At 37.5% G+C, this 11,689-nt stretch overlaps 1 protein-coding gene across 4 annotated transcripts; it reads right to left on the bottom strand.

Annotated features, from left to right (window-relative positions):
- Positions 1–1,792: 1,792 nt before the first annotated feature.
- Positions 1,793–11,689, bottom strand: LOC124411022 (transmembrane protein 94). Of its 4 annotated transcripts, none has more exons than XM_046889839.1 (26): positions 11,252–11,365; positions 10,375–10,546; positions 9,993–10,127; positions 9,750–9,886; positions 9,386–9,579; positions 8,720–9,187; positions 8,350–8,511; positions 8,087–8,190; positions 7,907–7,998; positions 7,582–7,819; positions 7,397–7,490; positions 7,007–7,224; positions 6,661–6,896; positions 6,281–6,405; positions 6,044–6,192; positions 5,179–5,313; positions 4,589–4,732; positions 4,357–4,501; positions 4,058–4,266; positions 3,781–3,955; positions 3,411–3,656; positions 2,894–3,164; positions 2,703–2,796; positions 2,325–2,486; positions 2,172–2,247; positions 1,793–2,118 (listed from the first exon to the last, which is right to left on the bottom strand). In XM_046889839.1, exons 2-25 carry the CDS (start codon positions 10,542–10,544, stop codon positions 2,175–2,177), a joined length of 4,176 nt encoding a protein of 1,391 aa, XP_046745795.1. In that variant the 5' UTR covers positions 10,545–10,546; positions 11,252–11,365; the 3' UTR covers positions 1,793–2,118; positions 2,172–2,174. The 4 variants fall into 4 exon arrangements, with proteins under 4 accessions (XP_046745795.1, XP_046745796.1, XP_046745794.1 ...); XM_046889840.1 differs by lacking the exon at positions 11,252–11,365 and adding an exon at positions 11,426–11,689 and having other exon boundaries at positions 1,794–2,118; positions 7,007–7,221; XM_046889838.1 differs by lacking the exon at positions 11,252–11,365 and adding an exon at positions 11,426–11,688 and having other exon boundaries at positions 1,795–2,118.

The following is an 11,689-nucleotide window of genomic DNA, read 5'->3' as shown; positions in this document are numbered from 1 at the left end:
CGGAGTTTTTATCTGTCAGACAAAATTCCAGTAATTGTAAATTGAAAATAACCAAGCTGTTTAGAATTGTTAAAAGTATGAATGACATCTAGACAGCACGGACATCAATTGTTAATAAAAAGACATAACGTACAGCGTGTTGATGAATTAACAGAAGTATCCATAATGCTGAATCATTAATTAACACCGATTCAGCAGAGACACCGCCGGACAAATATAATTAATTATAAATATTGAAGATAAATGATATCTTCCTCAAGAAAATCGAATTTCAAGAGGACTTAATTTAGGTAACACAAATTTGTACACACACTTTTTTTTTTTTATTTGCACAAAAGAATTAATTTATTAACGCAGTATATACTTTGAATAAATGCCGCAGATCTGTTAGATCCTGTGAGATTGATTAGATCGTTCCAAATGCATTGTGCAGGATAGTAAAACAGAATTGTTGTACAGTTTTATGACAGATTTAAGATTGGATGAATTACTTAAAAAAAAAATAATAAATAAATAAAGATAATGAAAGGGAAATAATAAAAAAATAATCGGATTCACAGAATCCTGTCAGTATCTAGATATAGTATATAAATTAAAATTAAAATTGTAATCATTGTGACTGAGAAGCAGAATAATGTGTAATTCCTATTGTACATTCAGTTTTCATGCCTGCAACAAGAATTAACAAATGTAAATTATAACTGTGAACAATAATCTCATTTAACGCCACCTATATTCCTTATTATACGGATCACGCTGATTATTATTAGACCTAATAACTGTTTGATTAATATGCAAATTGATACACAGTTAACTTTGGCGTCACTCTCACACTTGGTTGTTTTTTTTCTTTCTTTTTTGTTAATAAACAAAAAAAAAAAAATAAACAAAAAAACTTTTCTCTCTTTTTTCTTCTACTTATATATTATATACAAACTATAAATTAAGTACAAACATTTTCGCCCATCGACGAAGTATAACGAAATGTCAAAATGATCGCAGGACCAATACTTCACACCTCTAAATCATAAGTGGTAGTAATTCTCACTAGTACGAAGCACTGAATAGTACGAAAAAATGTAATATACGTGACCATCCGTGAAATAATATTAATAAAATATCCTTGAAATGATTGTTTAGCGTTAATAATTACCAGATGATCTCGAGACAAAATATTTATATGTAGCTATGTATAATTAATGTGTAATTTAAAATTGTTCCAAGTAGTATCGCATATTTTAGGCATTTCGTGACGTGATACGGCGGCAAATGAAAATTGTGCTGAGCCTCGCAGAAAACTATAAAAACTAATGCCAAAAATTCGATGTAAGAGAAGCTCGATTGCTTTTGTACCAGACTGGATTTCATGTTTGGGCATGTTGTATAAATTACTTAATAGTATGTAATAATATTATAATGATAATAGTTAAATAAATGAGCTCGCTGCACTTCGCACGCTAGCATTGTCAAATCTTGAAACGTGATGCAGATTATATAAAAATATAAGTGTACAATTATCTTCCCTGTTCATGTTATTCATTTACTATTATACCTAAACATGACTGAATAGGTACATATATGTATATATATATATATATAATATACTTATTATTATTTTACACATTTTCTTTTCCTTGTTTCTACTAAAAGAAAATCATTGTAAATATTTTCCCTTCGCAGACGGGTCCCTGTGCCAGTAATTTTGAGATTGTTTTACAGTTTCTTCAAACACAGCCATTCATTTTTATTCGATCATTTTCTTTGAGAAAAACTTTCGGATTGTCTATGGAAAGACGGTGAATTGTGCAGTTTTTGTTGCATCGAAGCACCAAGAAAGGGGTATATTCCAATAGAATGAGGATTCTGGAAAAAAAAAATGCTAGGACCTCGTGGATATGACGCAATCCCTGAAGATTACGCGGTATTATGTACAGCTAATAATTAATTATTTATAGAAAGACGGCAGTATGTGGTTGGATTGGAAAAAAGATTTGAAAAAATTTTTAAAAGAAAATCGATCGCCGGTTCTGAGGGATTCAAGTGAGTACTTCAGAACCTAGACACTTAATTGGGTACCGTATTTACAAATTACAAAAAATATTACAAATTGGCAATATTTGGCGTTGTGTGTTAAAATTTTCTTAAAATTCAATCGAGGATTGTATCATGTTCGATTAAAACGGTGAATTCATCCCGAGTTTTGTGCCAAATTCCAATCTGGCCCTCTTTTGATACCTCACGTTCGCTCTAAAAAATTAGAAAAAGTTTAGTGATCATTTTAATTAGACTATTCATCTTTTGCGTAAAGAAAAAAGAAGACTTACTTAATTTCTTGCCATTTCACTAGTTCATTTATCGCGAAAATGAGGGGAACGGAGAACAGGAAAAACAGTGGCAATTGAAGTTGAAAGTTATCTAATCTTTTGAACTCTACCGTCCAACATTGCCAAAATATTATTCCGGAGAAAATGGCCTGTGCGCCAAGCCTGAAAAAAATTATTTAACCTGTTGATACTGTCAATATTAAAAATTAGATAGTACGTAAAAAATGTACAAATTCAGAACAAGTCAGAGTAAAACTTGACTTTGAATGCACGTGTGGAATAATGATAGATAATCGATAATATCATAGATATATATATGTAGGAATAATCATAGATACGATTCCTTTTTACGACAAGTTAAATAAATGGAGCACTTACACGATGAGAGTGGTCAGAACCCACGTCCAGTTTTTTATCGGCTGTTTTCGCCAAACGGAATATTCACGGTGAACAAAACTGATGGAGATCGTAACTGCAAGGATAATACAAAACGAATTGTAAATTCTGCTGACGGTTATTCAATGCCAAAAGCGTTATCACGGGCATCACTTTGAACGATTTGTACTTACCAAAATGTAAGACTGCTAGTACCAAAGCAAAATGCTGGGCGAGCAGAATAGCAAGTGGTTCTGAACCCCAGCCACCCCATTGCACAGGCACGTCAGAGTCAGCTCCGAGTTTAGGAGCAGGGGGAGGTTGAGGGTAGACGTAAACACATTTAGAATTTTCATGCCAAAATTTATGACACATATTGGCTAGTAAAATACCCTGAGATAAGACGACTGTTACAACAGTTGGTACGAATTTACTGCCGTAACACCAAAGGACGAATAACGCGACCTGTTAATCAGAAAAAAGAAAGTCATCGCATCGATCTTACATTATAAGAGGTTTAATTTAGTGTTTTGCGATTAATCGATTAATCGTTTTTCTGATTGATTGATTAATGGACAGTTTTAATTAATCGTCTTTTCATTTATTCATTCATTCAAAAAGGCTTTTTCCGTTTATTCTCAAAGCTTTGCTAGCCGAAATTTATGGGACTTTGAGATCTCTGAATTAATTGTAAAAGGTCGATTGGCTTACCTGTCCGTTAACTAAGCACTGATTCTTTCCGGTAGCTCTTTGCATAATTGTAGGATCTGTGGGAGTCGCAACAAGGGATACCGATAACAGCGGAATAATCAAACAGCTCAACCAGAGCACTTGTCCTACCGAAAACAGTGGCGGCAGCATCAGGAAGCCGGACAATAGTTGTGCCATCGACAGAGTGACTACGCAGCAAATCCAAAATTGCACGCAATTCCAGACACATTGCATGTAGTGGCGGGCCTAGAAGAAAAAACAATTCATGTGTAGTCCAAAGCGTAGATAAAATAACTGAGATTTAAATTGTCAGTACTAGGAAATAGTGAAACTGGTTACGAAATTGCGGCGACAATCCTCTCAATCGTACCTCCATAACTAGATGATACAAGGCAATCGGATCCTCGCGTCTAATGCTCAGTGAACAGGAAATGGAATTTAAAGCTCTGCTGAGGTCGACAGGTGACGGTCCTTGATCTTCCGTCGTCGGCATCATAACTGGCACTTTCTGACAGACTTGAGGATAGAGAGGTTCTACGGCGACTCTAGAAATGTTGTAAAGTCAGCATGGTATAAGATTCGCGAAAATTTGACATCTTGTTAATTAAGAAAACTGAATTCAGCAACGGCAAAAAGACGCAACACACCCCGCGTCAGCCTGCATGAATATTGGCATGTTCTCTGCGTTAGCCGAAGAGCCCAGAACGCAGACAACTTCTCCATAGTCCTGCATAATATGGAGCATTTCTCGGGTAACTGCGGTATTGCAGTCTGTGAAGAGAGACACGAGCAGTGGAACGTTGTCGATAAGTTCGATATGTGGCCTTATCTTGTCTATGCCACGAGGTAGTTTGGCCTGAACAGAAATTGCAAGTCGCAGTTGATTAGCAGGCTGGCTAAATCCGTTTTCTACTCTTTATGGTACTCATAAGCTAGCGCAACTTACTCTGTTGGACATATCAAAATTGACGGGTGCGCTTTGTTCCGTGCTGTCGGTCAGACAGCTCAACGAGCGCCAAGCTTCTTGCCCTGATCCCAAATCGACGCTCTGAACAAGAACACTGTCCTCGCTTTGCATCGTGTCTTGCTCTCTGTGGAAGTTTGAATTTATGAAAGTCTTCGATATTAATCACAATTGTTTGTAATAAGTTTTGAGAAGGAGTCAAAGATACAAGTACCTGTGACTCATTGCGCTCTTGGGCTGCATTGGCTCTGCCTCATTGCACTCGGTAGTTTCATCATCGAACTTGACTGTAGTGAATTCTGTGTTTATAGCACTCGGAGCCGACATGCTCATTGCCCGACTGTTATCCAGGTTACTACTGCAATTGAAATATATTTTATACGGTAATCCTAATTACGACGATCATTGAAAAGAGCATGCCTTTCAAAGCAAAGAGCTGTTTTTACAATACCACGGTATTTTACACAAGCTCGGTAACTGTAAAGAACTCATTTTTCTTGCAAAAAAATTCACAAGTACTGATAAACGACAACAGGAACACGATTTCAAAGTGCTTTTCATAAGGAAATAATGGCACTGTATGTTAGTTTACGGGAATGTGACAAAACAAAATAAAAAAAACGACACAACACTGTCTTTTCTACTATAGCTATGATACAAAGCCTCCGAATCGAAAACTCTCGATCAATCCGATTCTCATTTCCTACTTTAGTACTATCATCGAAATCTGCTAATCACCAGCAATTTGATAATTGACTGTTTGATCGGTAAGTAACTGGTACGTAGGGGATAGAAATGACGTACCGAGGGGAGATATGGTTAAGCAATTGGCTGGCCTCGTCCATGCAGGAATGGTTATGCTGGTGAGATCGGGTTGAGGGTGTGGGTGAGAACATAGCTGCTGCTTGGCTCACCCAGTAACCCACAGGACTCTCCGACCTAATATCGGCGTGTTAGTTACGCACATTGAGACACTTATTAAAAACGTAGAAAACAATTATTATATACACAGCTAAAGGTTTGAATTCGGAACAAGGTGCTCGAGTAGAATTACTTGACTATAAATATAAGATTAATTGTTATTTGGTACTTTGTTGTTTACTATTATTGTATTGGATATCTCTGTATAAACGCTTATGTGTGTTAATGGGTGTGTAATAATGTTTCAAAAGTGGCGAACACTTGTGACTGGTAAAAAAAACAATGATTTAAAAAGTTTGACGATTGTAAGAAGGACAAGAAATAATTTCAATTCAAAAATTGAAACTCTCCCAGAGCCTAATCGTTTATTGTACAGAGTTCTCAGTATATATCTGACAAATTTAGATACATGAGTTTAAACGCAACTGAGAACAGATTCAGTCTAACGTTTGTTGGATCAATTATTTTGAATCAATTTTTGAGTCTACAGCGTTCGATGTTCGAAAAACACATTACCTTCAGTTTTATACGATTCAAATTCTGATCACGAACGAGTAACATTTCTTTAACTGGAATTCACAAGTAGCTGTACATAAAAAATCTGTTGCTACCGCTTTTGATACAATTATTGTTGAGGTAAAGTTATGCAAATGAAATTGAAAGCTGTTGAAAAAATGAAAATGAAGCGCAATACGCGATATTATGTATTAATAATATGAATATATGAAGTATAAGTTGATTCCAGTACCTGGCCCTTTCGCTCAACAGTGAAATGTGACAATTCCACCCACTTTCGAGTCCCATTTTCTCCGAAAATACCCTGGACCTTAATTCATTCTCTTTGCTAAAGTGAACAAACCTTATACAGGCTCTTTCTAGTTGCTCAATTAATTGTACCTGAAGAAATACGGATTGCAAATGAATGGTTTACGGAGAAACGTGCAAGTAATGAAAAGAGTTAACGTGAGGAAAATTATGATTTTACCATGTCTGTTTGAGCTTGATATTGCATTGTGACCATCCCAATGAAAACCTGGTTACATTGAAGGTCAAAACATCCTTCGATGTCATTCACCTCCTCATCTTTATTCTCGTTGCACAAAAGCGAATCTGTTAATTGTACCAAGGTGTTATGTTAGTCAATTACATTAACCATGCATACGCTCAAGCTTCCTTTCTTTTGACGAAAACTGCCTCCCAATATAATCACATACTGGTCGAAACGTTTTCCAGTTTGCAAACACGAAGTTTCGGTGTTTACTAATCGCGTTTAGAACCCTATCGTCTTACTTACGTCCAACAATTCGAGTTACAGAGTTTCAAACACCTCTTCGAAGTATGATATCATATTGCTGAATCTATTACCTGTCGAATGAAATTGCCCAATCACGCCCCTAACTCTCGGGTCTAGAACATTCCTGAAGTCCCAAGGGAGCGGAGTTGGGCTTCGATGCGGCGTATACAAATGTTTACTGTCTGTAGGAAGCTCTAAATATATCTCCGACAATTTGCTATTGACACTTCGCGTCAGCGGTCTATAAGCAAACGCCGTACAATACGACGTCAAGCTCGTGCGCTGATAGAAGTCCTGCACTTTCTTTCTACAACGAAACGCCACAATGATATTTCGATTTATAAAAACTGAGTAAATTCTCTAGGAAATTGACCAAATTTTTCAAGATGCGCGTTACACTTGTCTATTGCAGATTACCTGTCGCTAGCGGACAAGGGACACAAGTCGTGACCATCCCAAAATTCGATGCACGAGTCCAAAATTATGTCCGCTGTCCCTTGGGCTAGCAGTTGCAACCCTCCGCCGCTCCTCTCCCTTACCACGACAGACACCATGTGCGGAAATGGGAATTTCAACTTTGTTGAGAGGCTCAACGATCGAGCAAACTTTATGTCTCTTCTCACCATTTCGGGCTGCTGGTAACATTGCGAATATGCATGATTTAATTGTTTTTCAAGACTGTTCAACAACTTTCAGTTTCTCAAATCTCGCTTTAATGTTGCTGCCCACGATTTCTTACATTCGTGAGGTTTGCAAAACATTCGATTCTTTCCTAACTCGAGAATTCATATCAATGCTGATACTCACTACATGCTTGAAGGTCGACAGTTGTTCTTCAAGCTTGAATATCTCCTGGGCTTGATCTTGAAATCCGATTTGCTTAGCCAGTTCACACAAGCATCTATCGATCGAAAGGTCAGATTAAAGAAGGATTAATGAATTTATAAAAACCGCAGACCCAATTTAAACACTTCAAGAGCGTAGACACACACCTTCGATTAGTAACAGGGACAAGATTTTCGTTGTAGAGAGCTTCGCAAGTGACGTGACAACAGAACTGAGTATAGTGTTCCTGCGTGTCCATATTGCACGTATTAAGAAGAATAGCCAAGCCTAATGGTTTCAGCGAATTTATATGCTGCTTCCAAGCGTGGTCGTCAAACTCCAATCGAAAAGGTAGGGCATGATCATGCGTCAGATCTAGAACCTCAGCTACCGAGTGTGACATGTCTGAAAAATTGAATTGAAAAATTAATGAGAATAGACTTTGAGCAATGTGAGAATACAACAGTTAGTAAAGAAAAATAACTGCCTTACCATGTTGCGCGTAAGATATTCTATTCGTGTCATGTTTTCCCTGTTCATTGTGAGATGAGAGCAGATCGGCAGTTTTCTCCATGCTTTCGTTACTGTGTTGGGAATTTAAACGACATAAATTATGAGTGGAAAAATGATCTGTAAACGACGACGATTGAATGGAATAGAATAAAGATTCACCTAGATGTTTGAGACACAGTGCTTGCGTTACGAAGGAAGAAAACTTTCTCTGCCGTTGGGTTCGGCCATGACAATATCCCTTTTTTGTCCACGCAGCACAACGCCTGGATACGGAAATGGAGGAAAATATTCTACCTTACATAGAGATAATAACTTATATGCAAAAATAGGATAAACGTGTAAAAAGATCGAGACTCGTCTACGTGGGAAAAGTATGTGGTTCATTCTTATGGTGTTTCACTTAACCGTGCATAGCAACATACAGTGACCGATCCCAGGACGTGAAGTATATTGGCAGATCTGGACATCATGTGTTCTCTGCCAACAAAAATATTGACGAAGTACTGCCTGACTTCTGACCAGTTGTAAACAACTTCTGGGTTGCTTGGTCCAGAAATATCAGCATCCTCGAAGGGATCTACAAACTAAAACAGATCTTCATTAAATCTCAATTTAGTCTTTTGCTAAATTGTTCAGGAGTTAGCGTACGCGCATTAACTAGGTAATCCAAAAGAGAACATCAATTTTTGTTATTTCTTCTTAGAAATAAGTGATAAATTATTTGTGCCACATGATTTGTAACTCTTTTTTTAGTAAGAGAACTCTCCTACTGTTCCAATATGCTTAACGAACCTGCATTTTTTTTGAAGACTGGTACAACTTAAACAAGGCTTTGAATCTGGCCATTCCAAAGCAGTTCAAAGCCAGCCAAGCAGCGGGAAAAACTAGCGGTAAGAGAGGAAGTGTCACGGCGATCGGTTGAAGTAAAAACATTTCAGTCCAGTGGCCGATGCCGACGTCCTTCGATAGATACAAATGACGTAATAAGTTGACAAGTAATACTACGATTAAAATAATGGGGTAGGCCAACTGCTCGATGCAACAAATCATGACTAGATGACGTTCTCGATTATGATATGTAACTGGCCTATCCAGCGCTTGGTCCAAAGCCATTCTGAGGTTGGTCAAGTACGGTGTTTCCTGAAGTTTGTAGATCTTGTTTTTCAGAGGCGTACGAGCCTTTGGATTGGAAAATATCTCATTCGCGCTGTGAACAGGCGGGCTGTAAACCTCCTTAGCATGGAGGATCGGCCCTTCGTCCTGAAACCGTTAGATTTTTCAGAATTTTAACAAGAACTCGACTCACAGGATGTAAGAAAATTTCCGATACATGGAGATGATTGAACGAGGCATATTTCCATTCCCATAATGATAGTCATTTTCGATCTATTTGGGAAACGGAAAATTCTGAATTCGTATTTAATTCTTTACTTATTCAGAGGTTCGTTATTAACTAACATTGTAGGGAATGCAGTGACCCGGAATTTGCTGGCCTGGCTTAATCACAATCACATCTCCAGCGACGAGCAGAGCCCAAGGCAAGTTTACAACTTTACCATCTCGATATGTCCATTGCAAGGTGAGGCATGGTGATAAAGGGCTGCACAAATGAGGGTAGTTTTCTATGTTCCAGTTGCACGCAAATTGGGCATCTATAAATTAGTGGATATTTCAATATTCAGCCTTTGTAGTTGATCATTGTTGTTAAAAACAATGAACAAGATCGATTACACCCATCATTTTCAACTTGCAAATTTTTTGCTTCTGATATCTGAAGAAATCATAGACTAATCATTACTTCACACCTGATTGAAATACTTACTTTCAATTTGTTCAAGTAAAATCTTCACCCTGTGTAATATTTCTTGATGTCGAAGTTTATTATCGCAAGCGACTAGAAAAAAATTGAACGACACAAGGCAGCAAACTATTATTCCAGAGGGTAGAAGTGATCTGGACCTGGATGAATACGAAACATGTTGTTATTTGTTGAAATTTCATTACAAGAAATTTATATCGATTGGTAAAAGCGAGGAAATTCAAGGCAAAAGTAAAAGAAACTAACCAGAACTCATTTCCAACAAAGTAGAGGGCGATTAGCGCAACAGCATTCAACAATAGAGCCAGGGACGATGTCCAGCAAAGCGTTGTGTACTGGCTACAATGGTGGAGCGAATCCTTAAGCCAAGCCGTGTACATTCTGTATGAGAAAATCACAATAATAAACATGGAGTGATACGATTCAGACGCGAAATTCCTACTTAGTATCAATTTCTTATATTTTGGGCTACGTGTTTGTTCTTTTATGACACAGTTTGCTCCTCTTTGGGTGCTTTATGATCAGAACAATTATGCAGATGTGGAATATAAGTAATTCTGCAATTTTTTCACTACTGAGACTTCAAATTAGTGATTTATACTTTTGTTTCAGACACTTGTATCTATACCTATTTTTCTTGTAGTTAGCCTCGTATTCGTCAACGACACGCCTGATATCTCTGCCCAATATTTCTAGAGCCACGGTTGTCGTTAAGCCCAATTTATCCTTGCCCAAGCTCTCATTTTTTTCTGTTTCCATTTCCATCCCCGCATCGACATCTCGCCTATCACCCTCCATATCTGAGAATACATCGATGGTGAAAATATTAAAGATAATGCAGATTTTGGCAATGTTGGTTAAAGTAATTCGACGAATACTTTGAATACTAGTAATACTAAGCTGGATAGAATATCTCAAAGCTCTCGCTTTACCGATATTTCGTAGATTTATATGCTGAATAATTTCAACCGGCATCAGTGAAACCAGGTATAAAAATTCAGCATGGAAATTTAAAATACGAGCAAGCATAAATTCAGATTCGAATTTTATTTCCAATTGCATTGGGCACGAATTTCCAAATCGAATTTCAAATTCAAGCAAGAAATCGTATCCATGTAATCAGATTCATATTCGGATTGAGATAAAGCTTACAATTGGACTGTTAGTGATTTCGTAGCTAAAATCTAAAAGATAATAAATTCCGGACAAATGTTTACTGAAATTCATCATCAATGGGTCGATCATTCCTCTTTCATCTGCTCAGTTAGTAAGCAAAACAAAAGAAATAAAACAGCCGTAAACACGTGATACGTCTTTTGTAGTTCCACTCCGTTCACGACCATGAAGAGAAACAATTGACGAGCAAGTGTGAAACAAGATTTTTCAACCGTCATTGTGCTGACTATGAAGCCTTATAACATGATGCGTTATTCTCGAAATTGAGATATAACATGAATCAATTGTAACCATGACAGTGAGGCAACTGGGAAATAAAAAATGCGTACTGATAAGTACTCTGAAATATTTAATGCTGTCAGCAATGTATCATCGTAAGCGGAAGTGCAGCTGATTGTAGAACTGCTGATGCGATTTTGTCAGTAAATATGTAAGTTCAAAACAAACGAAGCGAGGTTAAGGCGCCAAGAACGCAAGTTACGTAACCCACCGCCTCTACCTACCTTCGTCGTTTCATCAAAACAGAACGTAAATGCGTCCGATATCCGAGGGGTATCAGTGGACGTAAATGGCAGCGATTTTTTTCTTATCAGACAATCGTTTTAGAGGGGTTAAGGACATGGTCGAATCGCTCTACCAGACATCGAGACGTTCGGTCACTGCAAATCACTTGATATTTTGACCCCTTTTCTGTCCGTCCACCCCAAATCACAAACGGATGCTCGACATGTGCGCATGCGATTTTCTGCTTAGTGCTTACTGCCGTC

The sequence above is a fragment of the Diprion similis genome, chromosome 10 (assembly GCF_021155765.1).
Source record: "Diprion similis isolate iyDipSimi1 chromosome 10, iyDipSimi1.1, whole genome shotgun sequence".
Lineage (NCBI taxonomy): Eukaryota > Metazoa > Arthropoda > Insecta > Hymenoptera > Diprionidae > Diprion > Diprion similis.
The sequence above is the reverse complement of the archived record's forward strand: the minus strand, read 5'-3'. Positions and strand labels throughout refer to the sequence as shown.

Coding starts and splice junctions, on each gene's coding strand:
- LOC124411022 (XM_046889838.1), bottom strand. CDS start 10,544: ATGGAGGGTGATAGGCGAGATGTCGATGCGGGGATGGAAATGGAAACA. Junction 9,887..9,992: donor TTTGTTGGAAATGAGTTCTG/GTTAGTTTCTTT, acceptor GTATTCATCCAG/GTCCAGATCACTTCTACCCT. Junction 6,193..6,280: donor ATCAAGCTCAAACAGACATG/GTAAAATCATAA, acceptor GTATTTCTTCAG/GTACAATTAATTGAGCAACT.